At 44.3% G+C, this 18232-nt stretch overlaps 1 protein-coding gene across 2 annotated transcripts in view; it reads left to right on the top strand.

Annotated features, from left to right (window-relative positions):
- LOC126092479 (uncharacterized) overlaps window positions 1-18232 on the top strand; it is a 352804-nt gene that overhangs the window by 245505 nt on the left and 89067 nt on the right. For both annotated transcript variants that reach the window (XM_049908099.1, XM_049908098.1), the window contains exon 2: window positions 7616-7833. In XM_049908099.1, coding sequence (XP_049764056.1) covers window positions 7616-7833 — 218 coding nt within the window. The remainder of the gene's footprint in view (window positions 1-7615; window positions 7834-18232) is intronic.

Raw genomic sequence — 18232 nt, 5'->3', positions numbered from 1 at the left:
GCGACCGTAGGGGTCACGCGGTTCCAGACTGAAGCGCCTAGAACCGCTCGGCCACACCGGCCGGCTCCTGCCGAGCCTCCCTGGGCTCGTGGGCATTTACGTTGAACCCTAGATTACTGGAAAAATGTGACCAGACGACTGGAAAAACGTGACCTCGTCAGATGAGGCGCGATTTCAGCTATGAACCCCTTGGAACATTTATCGAACATAATCGAGGGATCAGCTCGTGCAACACTTCCTGCGCTGGCAACACTTCCGCAGTTATGGATGGCTATAGAGGCAGCATTGCTGAGTATTTCTGCAGGGGAGTTCCAACCGCTTTTTGAGTCCTTCCCACGTCGAGATGATGATGCACTACGACGAACAAAAGGAGATCCGACACGATACGCGGAGGTATCCCACGGCTTTCATCACCGCAATGTACAGTTGGCGCACGAACTTGTAGTACTGAATGGTAGTGGGCCTCTTGTCTATCTTGGCTACGATAATGCGTTCAATATGCTGTTCATAAGAGCTTTCCCACGTTCTTATTTTTTTTTTTTTTAGGTCTTCGATCTTCTGACTGGTTTGATGCTGACTGCCACGAATTCTTCTCAGCCGACCTCTTCATCTCAGAGCAGTACTTGCAAACCCACGTTCTCAATTATTTGCTGGATGTATTCCAATCTCTACCTTCCTCTACAGTTCTTGCCCTCTACAGCTCCCTCTAGTACCACGGAAGTTATTCCCTGATGCCATAATAGAAGTCCTAACATACTGTCCCTTCTTCTTGTCAATATTTTCCACATATTCCTTTCCACTCAAATTCTGCGCAGAACCTTCTCGTTCCTTATCTTATCAGTCCACCTAATTTTCAACATTCGTCTATAGCATCGCATCTGAAATGCTTCGATTCTCTTCTGTTCCTGTTTTCCCACAGTCCATGTTCCACTACCATACAACGCTGTGCTCCACACGTACATTTTCAGAAATTTCTTCCTCAAATTAAGGTCTATGTTTAATACTAGCAAACTTCTCTTGTACAGGAATGCCCTTTTTGGCAGTGCTAGTCTGCATGTGATGTCCTCATTGCACCGTTCGTCAATGGTTATTTTGCTGCCTAGGTAGCAGAATTCCTTAACTTCATCTACTCCGTGACCATCAATCCTGATATTAAGTTTCTCGCTGTTCTCATTTCTACTACTTCTCACTACTTTCTCTTTCTTTGATTTACTTTCAATCCATATTCTCTACTCATTAGATTGTTCATTCCATTCAGCAGATGATGTAATTCTTCTTCTCTTTCACTCAGGATAGAAATGTCATCAACGAATCGTATCATTGATATCCCTTTACCTTGAATTTTAATACCACTGCTAAACCTTTTATTTCAAACATTGCTTCTTCGATGTACAGACTGAGCAGTATGGAGAAAGACTACATTCCTGTCTTACGGCCTTTTTAGTCCGAGCACTTCGTTCTTGGTCGTCCAGTCTTATTATTCCCTCTTGGCTCTTGTACATATTGTGTGTTACACATATCTCCTTATAGCTTACCCTATTTTTCTCAGAATTACGAATATTTTGCACTATTTTACATTGTCGAACGCTTTTTCTAGGCCGACAAATCCTATGAACGTGTCTTGATTTTTCTTTAGTGCGTTGCAATCATTATTAAACTTACTCGTGAACAGAAGTCCTATTCCTTCTGCCACAAAACTTAAAGTTCACTACTAAATACTCCGAAGAGACCAAAGAAACTGATACATCTGCCTAATATCGTGTAGGGCCCCCGTGTGTACTCAGAAGTGCCGCAACATGACGAGACATGGACGCGACAAATTTCTGAAGTCGCGCTGGAGGGAACTGACACTATGAATCCTGCAGAGCTGTCCATAAGTCCATAAGAGTACCTGGGGATGGAGAACTCTTCTGAACATCACGTTCATGTCTGGGGAGTTTGGTGGCCAGCGGAAGTGTTTAAGCTGAAAAGAATGCTCCTGGAGAAATTCTGGACGTGTGGGGTGTCGCATTGTCCTGCTGGAATTGCCCAAGCCTGGACATGTATGGATGCAGATGATCGGGCAGAATGCTTACATATGTGTCATCTATCAGAGTCGTATCTAGAGGTATCAGGGGTCCCATATCACTCCAACTGCACACGCCCCACACCATTAAAGAGCCTCCACCAGATTGAGCAGTCCCCTGCTGACATGCAGGGTACATCGATTCATGAGGTTCTCTGCATTCCCGTACACGTCCATCCGCTCGATACAATTTGAAACGAAATTCGTCCGACCAGGCAACATATTTCCATCCCATCAACAGTCCAGTGTCGGTGTTGACGGACCGAGGCGAGGCGTAAAGCTTTGTGTCGCGCAATCATCAAAGCTAGACGAGTGGGCCTTCGGCTCCGAAAGCCCATTTCGATGATGTTTCGTTGAATGGTTCGTACGCTAACACTTGTTGGTGGCCCAGCACTGAAATCTGCAGCAATTTGCGGAAGGGTTGTGTTGCGTAGGAGGTGGAACTATGTGCATCATGGGAAAAGGGTGAGCGGCTGAGTCACGCAATTTGACTCTTAGTCTGATCACAATAGGTGGCCATTATTGCACGCGTTAATCACGTAGGCTGACGTGAGGATCAATGAACTATACTTGACGGGATGTATCTGGAACATCTTAGGTGATTAGAAGTTAATAGAAAGGAATACAATTAAATATTTAGCTTTAATTCAGCATCAACGATGAACGTCGATCTTGACTTTGTACAATAATATTTACAAGTGCAGTTATAGACTGAACTGCGGATACTGCTTTACAATTCTGATTGCTTCACACATATAGATTAATTGGCAATGCATAAACTGTACGTGGCGCCTGGCTAGGTAGCAGCTACTGACTTAGCTGAAAGCTATGCTAACTAGAGTCTCTGCAAATGAGATCTCTGAAGCTAAACGAGTGAACCATTCCTATTAAAGTCGGCTGTAGAACTGGGCAGTGCGCTAGCTTGTCTCGTAAGACCAGCCGAGTGGCGGCGCTCGGTCTGCTAGCGTCGACAGCGGGGACTCGCGGGTCCGACGTGTACTGACGGACCGCGGCCGATTTGAAGCCAACAACCTAGCCAGTGTGGTGCCTTGCGGTGACACCACAGGTTGCACTTCTGTCGCGCTGAACGATTCTCTTCAGTCGTCGTTGGTCAAGTACTTGCAGGATCTTTTTCCCGCTGCAGCGATGTCGGGGATTTGATCTTCTACCGGATTCCTGATATTCACGGTATACTCGTGAACTGGTCGTACGGGAGAATCCCTCGCTACCTCGGAGATGGTGTGTCCCACCGCTCGTGCGCCGACTATAACACCACCTTAAAACTCACTTAAATCTTGACAACTTGTCATCGTAGGACCAGTAACCGATCTAACAACTGCATCAGACACTTGTTGTCTTATACAGGGTATTTCAAAAAGGTACGGCCAAACTTTCAGGAAACATTCCTCACACACAAATAAAGAAAAGATGTTATGTTGACATGTGTCCGGAAACGCTTAATTTCCATGTTAGAGCTCATTTTAGTTTCGTCAGTATGTACTGTACTTCCTCGATTCACCGCCAGTTGGCCCAATTGAAGGAAGGTAATGTTGACTTCGGTGCTTGTGTTGACATGCGACTCATTGCTCTACAGTACTAGCATCAAGCACATCAGTACGTAGCATCAACAGGTTAGTGTTCATCACGAACGTGGTTTTGCAGTCAGTGCAATGTTTACAAATGCGTAGTCGGCAGATGCCCTTTTAATGTATGGATTAGCACGGGGCAATAGCCGTGGCGCGGTACGTTTGTATCGAGACAGATTTCCAGAGCGAAAGTGTCCCGTCAGGAAGACGTTGGAAGCAATTGATCGGCGTCTTAGGGAGCACGGAACATTCCAGCCTATGACTCGCGACTGGGGAAGACATAGAACGACGACACCTGCAATGTACGAGACAATTCTTCGTGCAGTTGACGATAAACCTAATGTTAGCGTCAGAGAAGTTGCTTTTGTACAAGGTAACGTTGACCACGTCACTGTATGGAGAGTGCTACGGGATAACCAGTTGTTTCCGTACCATGTACAGCGTGTGCAGGCACTATCAGCAGCTGATTGGCCTCCACGGGTACACTTCTGCGAATGGTTCATCCAACAATGTGTCAATCCTCATTTCAGTGCAAATGTTCTCTTCACGGATGAGGCTTCATTCCAACGTGATCAAATTGTAAATTTTTGTAATCAACATGTGTGGGCTGACGAGAAACCGCACGCAATTGTGCAATCACGTCATCAACACAGAATATCTGTGAAAGTTTGGGCAGGCATTGTTGGTGATGTCTCGATTGGGCCCGATGTTCTTCCACCTACGCTCAATGGAGCACATTATCATGATTTCATACGGGATACTCTACCTGTGCTGCTAGAACATGTGCCTTTTCAAGTACGACACAACATGTGGTTCATGCACGATGGAGATCCCGCACATTTCAGACGAAGTGTTCGTACGCTTCTCAACAACAGATTCGGTGACCGATGTATTGGTAGAGGTGGACTAATTCCATAGCCTCCACGCTCTCCTGACCTCAACCCTCTTGACTTTCATTTATCGGGGGCATTTGAAAGCTCTTGTCTACGCAACCCCGGTACCAAATGTAGAGACTGTTCGTGCTCGTATTGTGGACGGCTGTGATACAATACGCCATTCTCCAGGGCTGCATCAGTGCATCAGGGATTCCATGCAACGGAGGGTGGACGCATGTATCCTCGCTAATGGATGACAGTTTGAACATTCCCTGTAACAAAGTGTTTGAAGTCACACTGGTATGTTCTATTCCTGTGTGTTTCATTCCATGATTAATGTGATTTGAAGAGAAGTAATAAAATGAGCTCTAACATGGAAAGTAAGTGTTGTGTTCATAGTTCCGCGTAGTCAACGCGTACACAAATTTCCCACTAGAGCGCGCCCCGCTAAGCACAACAGCGCTGGCGCAGCGCTCGTCCGTCTGTGCACTACGAGATGGCGCTGTCTTAGAGACGGACCAAATTCTGCTTCCACCGATCCGTGTATTAATATGTAACGCAGCCAACGAGATTGCTGCTAACGTAGAACCTTTTCTCCTCGCGGATGACACTCGCGCAGTGATACCTGAACGCTCGAGGTATTATAACGAGTGTACAGACCTCCGATTAGTCACTCTGCACCAGTCTGCATTAGTCTGCATTTGTCTGTACCAGTCTACATTAGTCAGTACCAGTCTATAGTCAAGTTTCAGTCTGTGCCTATAAGGTTATCATATTCCTGTACATAGCCATGAAGATAATGTATAGACATTTTGCCAAGTATCAGAGAAATGTGAGAATAAGATGAACGTACCAAGACCAAAGGAACTTCAGATTGTCAATTGTAAATAGCATCCAGAATCAAGTTAAGTAAGGTTTATGATAGATATTATTTCAATAAATGTGTGTTAAAATTAATCAAGTTCTGTTTAAAGTTGGTCACCATAAATCTGCTACCCTAAGCGTGCAAGTGGCATTTCTATCGTCTGACCTAACGGCAGAAGATAAACACGCCACGATAAGACCGCGAGACACATTGCTGACACTCGCCTATTTCGTTAGAGCGACAAGTCAAATAATCTCATGGTGTGTGTACCAAAGGTCTTACAGTACGCACACCACGGTAAGCGTTTCTGGACACATGTCCACATAACATATTTTCTTTCTTTGTGTGTGAGGAACGTTTCCTGAAAGTTTGGCCGTACCTTTTTGTAACACCCTGTATAGACATTGCCCACTGCAGTACCGTATTTTCCCCGTTATATCTCTGTACTTGAATACGCATGCCTATACCAGTTTCTTTGGCGCTTCAGTGTATTTGAATTTAGGGTTGCGTAACTTCTAAGCAAAGAAGGGAAAGCAGAAAGGTGGAAGGAGTATATAGAGGGTCTATACAAGAGCGATGTACTTGAGGACGATATTATGGAAATGGGAGAGGATGTAGATGAAGATGAAATGGGAGATATGATACTGCGTGAAGAGTTTGACAGAGCACTGAAAGACCTGAGTCGGAACAAGGCCCCCAGGGTAGACAACATTCCATTGGAACTACTGACGGCCGTGGGAGAGCCAGTCCTGTCAAAACTCTACCATCTGGTGAGCAAGATGTATGAAACAGGCGAAATACACTCAGACTTCAAGAAGAATATAATAACTCCAATCCCAAAGAAAGCAGGTGCTGACAGATGTGAAAATTATCGAACAATCAGTTTAATAAGCCACAGCTGCAAAATACTAACACGAATTCTTTACAGACGAATGGAAAAGCTAGTAGAAGCCGACCTCGGGGAAGATCAGTTTGGCTTCCGTAGAAACACTGGAACACGTGAGGCAATATTGACCTTACGACTTATCTTAGAAGAAAGATTAGGGAAAGGCAAACCTACATTTCTATCATTTGTAGACTTAGAGAAAGCTTTTGACAATGTTGACTGGAATACTCTCTTTCAAATTCTAAAGGTAGCAGGGATAAAATACAGGGAGCGAAAGGCTATTTACAATTTGAACAGAAACCAGATGGCAGTTATAAGAGTCGAGGGACATGAAAGGGAAGCAGTGGTTGGGAATGGAGTAAGACAGGGTTGTAGGCTCTCCCCGATGTTATTCAATCTGTATATTGAGCAAGCAGTAAAGGAAACAAAAGAAAAATTTGGAGTAGGTATTAAAATCGATGGAGAAGAAATAAAAACTTTGAGGTTCGCTGATGACATTGTAATTCTGTCAGAGACAGCAAAGGACTTGGAAGAGCAGTTGAACGGAATGGACACTGTCTTGAAAGGAGGATATAAGATGAACATCAACAAAAGCAAAACGAGGATAATGGAATGTAGTCGAATTAAGTCAGGTGACGCTGAGGGAATTAGATTAGGAAATGAGACACTTAAAGTAGTAAAGGAGTTTTGCTATTTGGGGAGCAAAATAACTGATGATGGTCGAAGTAGAGAGGATATAAAATGTAGACTGGCAATGGCAAGGAAAGCGGTTCTGAAGAAGAGAAATTTTTTAACATCGAGTATAGATTTAAGTGTCAGGAAGTCATTTCGGAAAGTATTTGTATGGAGTGTAGCCATGTATGGAAGTGAAACATGGATGATAAATAGTTTGGACAAGAAGAGAATAGAAGCTTTCGAAATGTGGTGCTATAGAAGAATGCTGAAGATTAGATGGGTAGATCACATAACTAATGAGGAAGTATGGAATAGGATTGGGGAGAAGAGGAGTTTGTGGCACAACTTGACCAGAAGAAGGGATCGGTTGGTAGGTCATGTTCTGAGGCATCAAGGGATCAGCAATTTAGTATTGGAGGGCACCGTGGAGGGAAAAAATCGTAGAGGGGGACCAAGAGATGAATACACTAAGCAGATTCAGAGGGATGTAGGTTGCAGTAGGTACTGGGAGATGATGAAGCTTGCACAGGATAGAGTAGCATGGAGAGCTGCATCAAACCAGTCTCAGGACTGAAGACCACAACAACAACAACAACTCCCGCCGCACCCTGTATATTGCCCGGCGAGCTGGTGACGTGTGCGGCCGTGTTGCCGGTGTTGCAGGCGTGTGGTCTCCCGGCCAGTGCCTGCACGACGTGCGCATCTCCGTGCCCCGCCACGTACTGCGGGGGCGGTCCGCGCGGCTCGCGTGCCACTACCAGCTGGGCGAGGAGCGGCTGTACGCCGTCAAGTGGTACAAGGGCCGGCACGAGTTCTACCGATACACGCCCAGCGAGCAGCCCAACAAGAAGGCCTTCCCGCCGCTGGGAAACCACGTAGACGTGAGTACCGCACCAGCGCGTCCGCAGCTCGTGGTCTACTGGCTAGCGTTGCTGCCTCTGGATAACGGGGGCCCGGGCTAGATTCCAGATTGTCCTAATCGTTTCATCATCATTCGTAAAAGTGACTGGATTGGACTGTGTAATGTTTGGGAAATTGTACGGGCGGTGATGACCGCGCAGTTGACTGCCCCATGTAATGCTACTTGAATTACGTAACCATTACGGCACCTCACCTCTACCTCTCGATATCAGTAATATTCTACTGTGTTTCTGTTAACTACATAACATATTTCTGAGACAACATTCAGATTTGATTTCATTTGTGATACATCGATATGTTTATATTGAAGTGATATTATTCTTATGTGTATTCTTTCTTTTGTCGCTATGATCTTTCACATACTTGTAACTCTGATTTTTGGGCGCGTAAGCGATTATTAATTAGTTGTTAGGGAGTCGGACCTTGAAAAAGTCAAGTCTTGGACGTCATGTTGGAAAGACGCATATTGTAGTCAGCTTATAAAATGTGAACTTTAACAGTGACTGTGAGGAAGATGTTTTCAGGTATGTTTTGTATGTGAAGTGATGTTGTGTGTGTTACGTGATATTGCAATAAAAGCAATTAAAAGGAAATGTAACTTAAATTCGGAGTGCTGATTATTTTTTTACATCACTATTCTGCTAACTTTGAAAGATTTAATCTTCAAGAATGGTTTGTGAAGCGCATCTCCAAAACTTTTGAATATAGCACAATAAAACCTAGCCCTTTTTGCATCCGAGCTTGGAATCATCACCACCTAGATTTTCGACGATTGAGCCATGATTTTACAACGAGAATAGCGTGGGAAACACGAAAAGATGAGTGCCTAGTTTATTCATTATTACATTAAATGACTTTATTAACTGTGCTCTCATGACACCTGCCACATAATAACTATGTTGTTGCCCGAAAATGCAGTATTTAGCAGCGTGAGCAACACCACAATCATTATTAAATTTTGACCTTTGTTGTGGTAGGGTTGTTAGACCCACCAACCAAACATGGTCATAATCGCACAAGCACATTTGAATATATCCTGATTGCTAAAAAGAGCTACGCGCACTTTGAATAAGAAAATGCTATCTCACAGTGAAATCAACGTAAAAGATTGGGTCGCCACCAACTCTAGCCGCACGAGAAATAAGAGGTTGCGCTGACTCGGAAAATTATTTAATTTATTCATAAGAAAAACTCTCAAGACAACATTCATTGTAAAAACACTAATAAAGAATGGGATGTAATTGTTAATATGATCCAGACATTGTTCCCATTAATCAAATATTGAGTAAAATAAAGAGTGCGTGAACACTGTGCAGCTTGCAGCAACATTCCTGGAAACAAGATCTATTCCAGAGCACTTGTTTTAAATAAGAAAAGGACACAAATTATTGGACCTGTGCACACGGAAACGCTATGGATGGTCTAATAAGGAAAACTACAAGGTAAATGGTGTAGGTATCAGAGACGTAACATCGGTACACTCGATAAGATTGGAGGCAAAATTATTTATTCCTTAAAACATTGATGTAATGTATCTGTAGACTGCTGTTGCCTGGTAACTAAGTACAATTGCTTGTGAAATGCTATACTTTTCACAACAGACTCGTGTGCCCACGTGGTTCGCGGAGACACAATTTCTACGTGCTATGGCCAAATTTTAGTAACATGAAACCACGCAGTCGTGAACAGTTAACATCTTACAGACGACACATTTGAATAGACAAAGGATAATGGCAGAGGGCCAACAAACTATAATATTAATCCATGTGGATGGTTTCTACCTGACATAAAAAAAATTCAGACAAAGACAAAGAATATTCACAAAGAAGCAAAAATTACCAAGATTCGGACAAGATTAGAATGCATACACACGCAGTTGCAGTCACACAAACATTCACACTGAACCGAGGACGCTTCAACAAATGCAATACCTTTGTGCTATGTTCTTCTTACGGATCAAAGTCAAGTCTCCATTAGGAACCAAAATGAAAGTCTGCAGAAGGCTTGCATTCCTTGCTGCGACCAGCAAATCAATCTTTATAAGATGAAACGCGAGGTCAAAAGCTAAAAGCACCCCTCTTGCTATGAGACAACGCGCCACTTGGTTAAGTCAACTCACCCTCCTTCGAAGCAGACTGACGCTCTCACACACTCCAACGTCTCCCACGGACCCCTTGACCAGGATAACCCAGAGATGTGGCTTCCGCCACCAACTTAACACCAGTAATTTTCACACAAGGGGAGCAAACCTCTTCGCCTACCTGAAAACTACAAGGGTTGGCCATTCTGTATCACTGCCGCTAATTCTCTGCAGCAGACTAAACCACCGTTTAGCGAAATGAAACACACCCACATTCATTCACTCACGGATGCCAGAGAGTTCTGTATGACCGGAAAGCAAACAAAATTATATTGAAAGAGGACTACAGGACCGTTTCAACGTCTACGTCAAGAAGTGATGTACACAGTATTGACGTTCCACAGTAATATTACACTGTTACAGGGTTCGTAGCACTTTTGTTTTACCCGTTGGTATACAAGTTGCTACGGGTTTATTTATCGATTGTCGGTTTTTTTTAGTTCACTGTTTGGACTCTGCAACTCACACCAAGTGCCATCTAGTGGCAGATTCCAAACTGGTTAGGTCAGACTGTCCAGTATAGCCTGCGCCCTGTCGGGAGACCTTCCGAACTACGTGCAGAAGTGGATCTCCCAGGTCCTTTGTTTGCGCACGTAACATTAGCAGTTGTAACGGCCGAGCAGGTACGTGCGGGACCCTGTAGCAGACGGGCGTGTATGTCTCCCCGCAATTGGCACGCTGCCTGTGCACGTTGTAAGGTTTGTTTTATTAAACGCTTATACCATATAATGTGTTCCATTCGATTATTGTGAGTGGAAATAAGGGGAGGACAGTGAGTCCTCCCGCACTATACACTCAAACCCACTGTACCACCACGGGAAGATGAGCCCGTGCGTACATTTCTTGGTACTCCGAGCCGGATACAGCAACCACGTGGATTTACGTTCACGCAGATTTATTTTCCGGTATTTGTGAACTTTTAAAAAACAGCGTGTGAGCTGCGCAAGTTATCGGTGACCGCTATCGATTGTCCCAAGGCCTGTTCGGGACTTCCACAATAACAGCCTTAACAACGGTGATCGGGGACATATTTGTGAACGTCTAATGTGTCTCGAAATCAAACGCCAGAAGCACAGAAACGTGTCGGTGCCAGCATCATCGGTGACGTCACCTGCTGCTCCCGCCGAAACTTCGCGCCGTCGGAGACTGCAGCGCCTGCCACGCCAGCTGCCAGTGCCCGTGACGCTACTGCCGTTCCAGTCCGTACTGCCTTGTATTGTCGCTGCAACCTAGTAAGTGCAACTGTTGGCTTCCTGCTATCGTCTTCCCGGTCCTAAAATGGAGCCCTCAGAGAAAACGAAATTAGTCAAACAGAGAGGTGTAGCAAAGGCCGTTCTCGCGCGTTTAGCAAGGTTTGTTCAGTCTGCGGACAGTGTCAGCATCGAAATGCTGGAATCAAAATTAAGTCGCGTGACTCGTATTCAGAGGGATTTTGAGTCGTCCCAAATACGGCTGGAAACTGAAGACGAATCAGCAGATCATAGTAAGGACAGGTCAGAATTCGAGGATTCGTGAGACTTCGTTGAATCCACTATCAAGGGTTTAATGAAGATTACATCCAGCTTTCGCAGCCTTTGGGTTCGAATCCATCAGGCAGTGTCAGTTCTTTGAAACTACCCGCTCTTAACCTGCCAAATTTTGAAGGTGACTACCTTAAGTGGTCATCATACAGGGATAAACTTTTGAGACTCATTATGAATAACAATTCAACTGATGATGTTCAAAAACTTCATTACCTTAATTCGTCTTTGCGAGGTGAAGACCTACTCAGACATATACCTGCCACAATAGGAAACCTATCGATAGCCTGGGCACTTATTACGTAGTAAGTATAATAACCCAAAAATAATTGCAGCCAGACATGCTAAGGCTTTGTTGGCCTTACCTACGGTCGGCCATGGCGCGGCGAGCGATTATAAGCAACTAATTAATCACGTATGTAGCCATTTGAAGGCCTTAGAAGCTCTGAAACCTGATGTACCACTTCATGAAGTTATTCTTTCGGAAGAGATTCTGTCTAGTACGCTACCCACTGATTGTCGAGAGTGGGAGGTAAAGGTGTCTGGGTCAACATTCACCACATTAAATTAACTGATAGATTATTTTGAAACAAAATGTCAGGCCCTTAAGTTGATCATTTTCAGGGATAACACCTCAAGGGACCGGAAGGAAATGTCAATAACTCAAATCAAACGAGACATGTGAGGAGGGCTCATCTGGCTAATGCTGATATTAAGAGTCACGTAATTTTTGTAGTGAACCTCATACTATCACTAAATGCAAGGGGTTGCAATCACTAAATATAGATGAGCGGCGGGCATAAGTGACAAAAAATAAACTTTGTTTTTTGTGCATCCGCTCTGGTCGTTTCTCACGAAATCCAAGATTTCTCCTTGTAAGACCTGTAAAGGAAGGCGCAACATACTAATCCACAAGTCTGTTTAACCAAGGAATGAGCAGAATAGTGAATCAGGAGGCCATTCTTTGGACCACCAAGCTACGAACGGCAAGGCAAACATCCATTGTAAGGTTTTGTTGACAACAGCTTTCCTGTGAAAGGCATAAACAGTGCCTTTGCAGCCTCAGTGTCTTACACTTGTGATGTTGAACTGTCGTCTAGGCTCAACGACTTTCATGTCAGAACCACTTGTGCTATCGTAAATCATGTCACCAGTGACCTACAGCGAGCAAGATAGACACAAGGTCCTGGAGTGTCCCATGTAATCTTCCACTCGCTGATCCAGAATTCAACAAGCCTGACACAGTAGATTTAATTCTTGGTGCTGAGGTTTCCTTTGACGTTGTTTGTAAGGAAAGGTTGGTGAAAAAAGTCATCCTTCACTGGTCGAAACAAGATTTGGCTGGATTTTGTCTGGTAGGACGCCTTCAGCTGCATTCAACATGCCTCGTTCTACAGTGACCTCATGCTTTGTTAAAGGTGACAATTTAGATGCCGAACTGCAGCGGTTTTGGGAGCTCGAGGAACTGTCTACAAAAACGATGAGTAATCAGGATAAAATATGAGGGAATTAGGTTCAGCGCCACAGGGAAGGAGATGAAGAAGGACTGCCAGTGAAACCTGACTGTAGAACCTTAGGTTAATCACGACAACAAGCCTCTCAGAGACTGGCGCATCTCGACAGGAGACTTAAAAGGCAACCAAATCTGCAGAAGGAATATGCTGCATTCATGCATGAATACGTTGAACTGGGACACATGGAGGTCTCTAATTCTCAAGGTACTATTGGTCCAAGGTGTTACCTTCCACATCATGCTGTCTTCAAAGAATGCAGCTCCCTACTAAGTTGAGGGTAGTATTTGATGGCTCTGCTGCCGCTTCTAATGCAGTATCTCTCAGTAATATCTTGATGGTTGGTCGCACTGTTCAGACAGATTTACTTTCCATTATTATAAAATTTCGCTCCTTTAATGTAGCTCTGTCAGCTGACATATGACATAGCAAAAATGAATCGCCAAGTGTCTCTCCATCCTGACGACAGGGAGATCCAGAGAATTCTATGGCGAGAATCACCATCTGAACCGATGCAAGAATATAGAATGTTTACACTAAATTATGGAACTGCTCCTGCTGCCTTTCTTGCTACTAGATGTCTTCAACAGTTGGCTTTGGAAAATCAAAACAGGTTTCCAATAGCATCGCAGGGGTTGATATCTAGCTTTTATGTGGACGACTTCTTAAATGGATCAGTTACAGAAGCTGAAGCTCAGGAACTACAAACCCAGCTGACTCAGCTACTTCCTTCTGGGGGGTTTCCACTGAGGAAATGGTGTTCCAATAGTCACAAGGTCATGGAAAAAATTTCTGTGCAGCACAGAGAAACGTCTTTGCCTTGTCATCTTATTGGTGAACAAGACATAAAAGCGTTAGGGGTATTATGGCACCTTGGCTCTGACACATTCCAGTGCCATGTACAGCTGAAGAGTCTTCGGCTCTCAAAGGTTACCAAACGCAGTGTCCTGTCTACAGCAGCATCAATCTATGACCCACTGGGGCTTATAGGTCCAGCAGTCATAAGATGTAAATTGTTCTTGCAGCGCTTGTGGCAACTAAGCCTTGATTGGGATGCAGTTCTTCCATCCAACCTCACTGATGAATGGAATGCTGTTTGTGTGCAACTGCCTTCCCTAAATGGAATTTTGTTTAACAGGAAGATCATTCCTTGCTCCCAGTATGTTAAATTAGTGATGCTTCATAGTTGGCATATGGTGCGTGTGTATACGTCAGATGTGTTCTTCTCAATAACAGTGTGTTGGTCCAATTGGCTGCAGCCGAAGCTCGGATTGCCCCTGTAATACAAAAATCTCTTCCAGGACTGGAATTATGTGGTGCTCTGCTTCTTGCTCGACTTATTCACAAGGTGGCCAGTGCCTTAGATATCATAGATAGTGGCGACATTCATTTGTGGACGGGCTCCACAATAGTTCTCTGTTGGCTGCACCGCAGTCCTGGTCATTGGAAAACTTTTGTTGCCAACAGAGTGTAAAAGATGCCCCCAACGGAAGGTGTACACGAGTATTCTTGGTGTTGGTTATTAAACTTAATGATGAACTGCTGTGTAAATATTCATCATTCAAGAAAACTTACAGAGTTTTGGTCTATGCACTGAGGTTTGCTAATAATACTAGGCTTCGGCAATCAGACAGGATAAATGGGCCACTCGCTCCACAGGAATGCCAAAATGCTATCAAAAGGGCCTTTGGCACATCTCAACGTAGTGAATATGGTAATGAGATAGCTTTGTTGAAGGCCAGTTCCCCTGTTTCACATAGTAGCAATTTAAGGGATTTGCACTCGTTTGTTGATGCCAAAGGTATTTTACGAGTGGGAAGGAGATTAATGAATGTTGATGTACCATATGATGAGCGCCATCCTATTATCGTACCACCTAAGCATCATTTGAAAATTTTTTCGTAATAGATGAATATGAAAATCTGTTGCACGCTGGGTCACCACTTTTGTTAGCTATGTTGCGTAGGAGGTTTTGCATCCCCAATGGGCGTAAAACAGTCAAAGGAGTTATCTGGAAATGTTTAAAATGCTTTAGGCTTAAGTTCAAGACAGCAGTTCAACTGATGGGTCATCTACCCCCAGCTAGAGTAAACCAGTCTGGTCCATTCCAGCACTGTGGAGTAGATAATGCAGGCCCTAATGCTGTAAAGCATGGTGGAAGACGAAGTAAGGTTACCACCAAGGCTTACATTGCTTTATTCATTTGCATGGCAAACAAGGCCATCCACTTAGAACTAGTTAGTGACTTGGTAACAAGTTCATTTTTGGTTGCCCTCAGGAGATTCATTGGAAGAAGAGGGAAACTTATTCACATGTTCAATAACAATGGCACCACATTTGTAGGTGCAAACAATGAACTTAAACGTTTTTTCTCTAATGATACTACTGTTGAAGGTGTGGTGAATTTTTTGACCTCAAAGGGAATCAGTTGGTGGTTCCCTCCACATTGTGCCCCTCACTTTGGTGGACTCTGGGAGGCAGGAATCAAATACATAAAGTCGCATCTCAAATGCGTCATTGACAATTCAGTACTGACGTTTGAAGAACTGACTACTGTATTAATTCAGACTGGAGCATGCTTGACTTCAAGGCCGTTGTATCTTCTCTCTGATGACATAGATTCTCCTGCTGCTCTCATTCCTGATGGTTTCCTAATTGGACAACCCCTTTGTGCTTATCCTCAGCCCTCTGTCCTCGAGGTTCCCGGCAACAGGTTGCACAGATGGCAACTTGTACAGCAGTTACATCAGCCCTTTTGGAAGAGGTGGTCCACAGAATACATACGTGATCTGCAGCAACGCATCAAATGGACATCAGAGGCAGCATGGCAACCCCAGATCGGCGATCATGTGCTGGTCAAGGAGGATACTTTGCCTCCCTTGGTATGGAGGCTGGGTGTCATTGACCATATGTTTCCCAGTCCTGATAAGTATGTGCATGTTGTGATGGTGAAAACTGCTAATGGGCACATTTAGAGGCCTATAGCAAAATTGTGTCCGCTGCCTATGGAGTGAATCGGTTAAGTGTTCCCTCAGATCTGTGTAATGGTATATGATACAGGTCCACAGCCAAATTACCATTTACTGGAACAACCTCTTAATTCATAAAATCAGCTTGAGAAGCTGTAGATGTTTTCTTGTGGACTAACTGGTTAGTACTGATTTTCATGTTTTTATGCAGTATAATATTAATACTTTGTTGTTCTGTGTCCTACATGTTAGTACCCATCATGTTTCATATGCAGTGTGACAGTGGTGTTTCGGTGGTGTGTGGGACTTCGGCCGTTCATTTACGCAATAAATTCAAACACCTGCAGCCCTCCTTTCGATGTTATTTATTATATAACAACCAGTTTCCGCGAGTCGATACACCATCTTCAGACCTTAACTGACGTTGACAGGTGAACTCTGTATGATGCCATCAGTGCCAGCATTCACGAACTGGTTTCTGTAGACTATTGTCACAAATATGTTGGGGCTGCAACCATCTACTAGCAACGTAACAGTGATGTTGTGCCTACATCCATCAATTAGCAATGTAACAATGTTGTGTCTGCGACCATCAACTAGCAACTCTTAACTAGTTAATGGCTACAGACACAACAATGTTACATTGTTAGTTGAAGGTTACAGGCACGACATCACTGTTACAGTACTCTACCGAAGCCGATTTATAGATTTTGACCACGGATGGGTTTGTGTACACTATTGAAGTTCAACCCGTCAGCCTCAGTTAAGGCGTGAAGGTGGTGTATTGAGTCACTGGAACTGGTTGCTATATTATAAATAACATCGAAACGAGGGATGCAAATGTTTCATTTTATTTTGTTTTGACGTAAGATCAGGAATACCTTCCGGGCTTGATGAATATCGTTTAAACGCATTAATCCACAACGATCCACGTGAGTGTACTACAGAACTGGCAGATGTGATGAACTGTGACCGCTCAACCATGGTGCGACATTTACATTCAGTGTGAAAGGTTCGAAAATTGCGTGTCTTGGTTCCCCAGCCTCTAAGCCAAAGCCATAAAAATCAGCGGGCGGTCATAAGTGCAGCTCTGCTTGCTCATCATCAACTGGCTCGTGAAAAATATCGACAGTTCCTATCCTACATCATTACTGGTAACGAAAAATGGTGCCTTTATATTAACACAAGGAAAATAAAAGAATGTCTGAGCCCAAAGAAAGCAGCAACTCCCCGTACAAAGACCTCCACGCATCCACCTAAGATAATGTTGCCCATCTGGTGGAACTGCGATGGTGTGGTGTATTACGAATTGCTTGCCCGAGGTGTAACCATCACTGACGACATCTATTGTCTACAACTGAGACATCATGCAGATGCAGTAGAAGAGAAACGACCAGGAAGCCTGCGTGAAGTGATGCTACTCCACGATAACGACCGCCCTTATTCTGCTATACTGACAAAAAGCACTATTCAGCCTGCCTTTGCGGCCGAGCGGTTCTAGTCGCTTCAGTCAGGAGCCGCGCTACCGATACGGTCGCAGGTTCGAATCCTGCCTCGGGCGTAGATGTGTGGATGTGTGTGATGTTCTTAGGTTAGTTAGGTTTAAGTAGTTCTAAGTCTAGGGGACTGATGACCTCAGATGTTAAGTCCCATAGTGCTCAGAGCGATTTGAACCATTTGAACCAGCACTATACAGAAGTTGGCCGGCCGCTGTGGGCGAGCTGTTCTAGGCGCTTCAGTCCGGAACCGCGCTGCTGCTACGGTCGCAGGTTCGAATCCTGCCTAGGGCATGGATGTGTACGATGTCCTTAGGTTAGTTAGGTTTAAGTCGTTCTAAGTCTAGGCTCCCGGGTTCGATTTCCGGCGGGGTCAGGGATTTTCTCTGCCTCGTGATGACTGGGTGTTGTGTGATGTCCTTAGGTTAGTTAGTTAAACCTAAGTTCTAGGGGACTGATGACCATAGATGTTAAGTCCCATAGTGCTCAGAGCCATTTGAACCATTTTTTTTAAGTCTAGGGGACTGATGACCTCAGAGGTTAATTCCCATACTGCTTAGAGCACTTTTAACCATTTTATACAGGAGTTGGGTTAGGAAGTCATTCCACACCCATCTTATTCACGTGACCTGCGCCCACATATTTTCACGTTTTCCGCTGTTTATCGAACAAACTTCAACGAACTTCCTTTCCGGATGAAAATGTGTCCCGAACATGGCTCTC

Source organism: Schistocerca cancellata, chromosome 7 (assembly GCF_023864275.1).
Source record: "Schistocerca cancellata isolate TAMUIC-IGC-003103 chromosome 7, iqSchCanc2.1, whole genome shotgun sequence".
Classification (NCBI taxonomy): Eukaryota; Metazoa; Arthropoda; class Insecta; order Orthoptera; family Acrididae; genus Schistocerca; species Schistocerca cancellata.
Note: the sequence above shows the minus strand (reverse complement) of the source record. Positions and strands in the feature narration are given on the sequence as shown.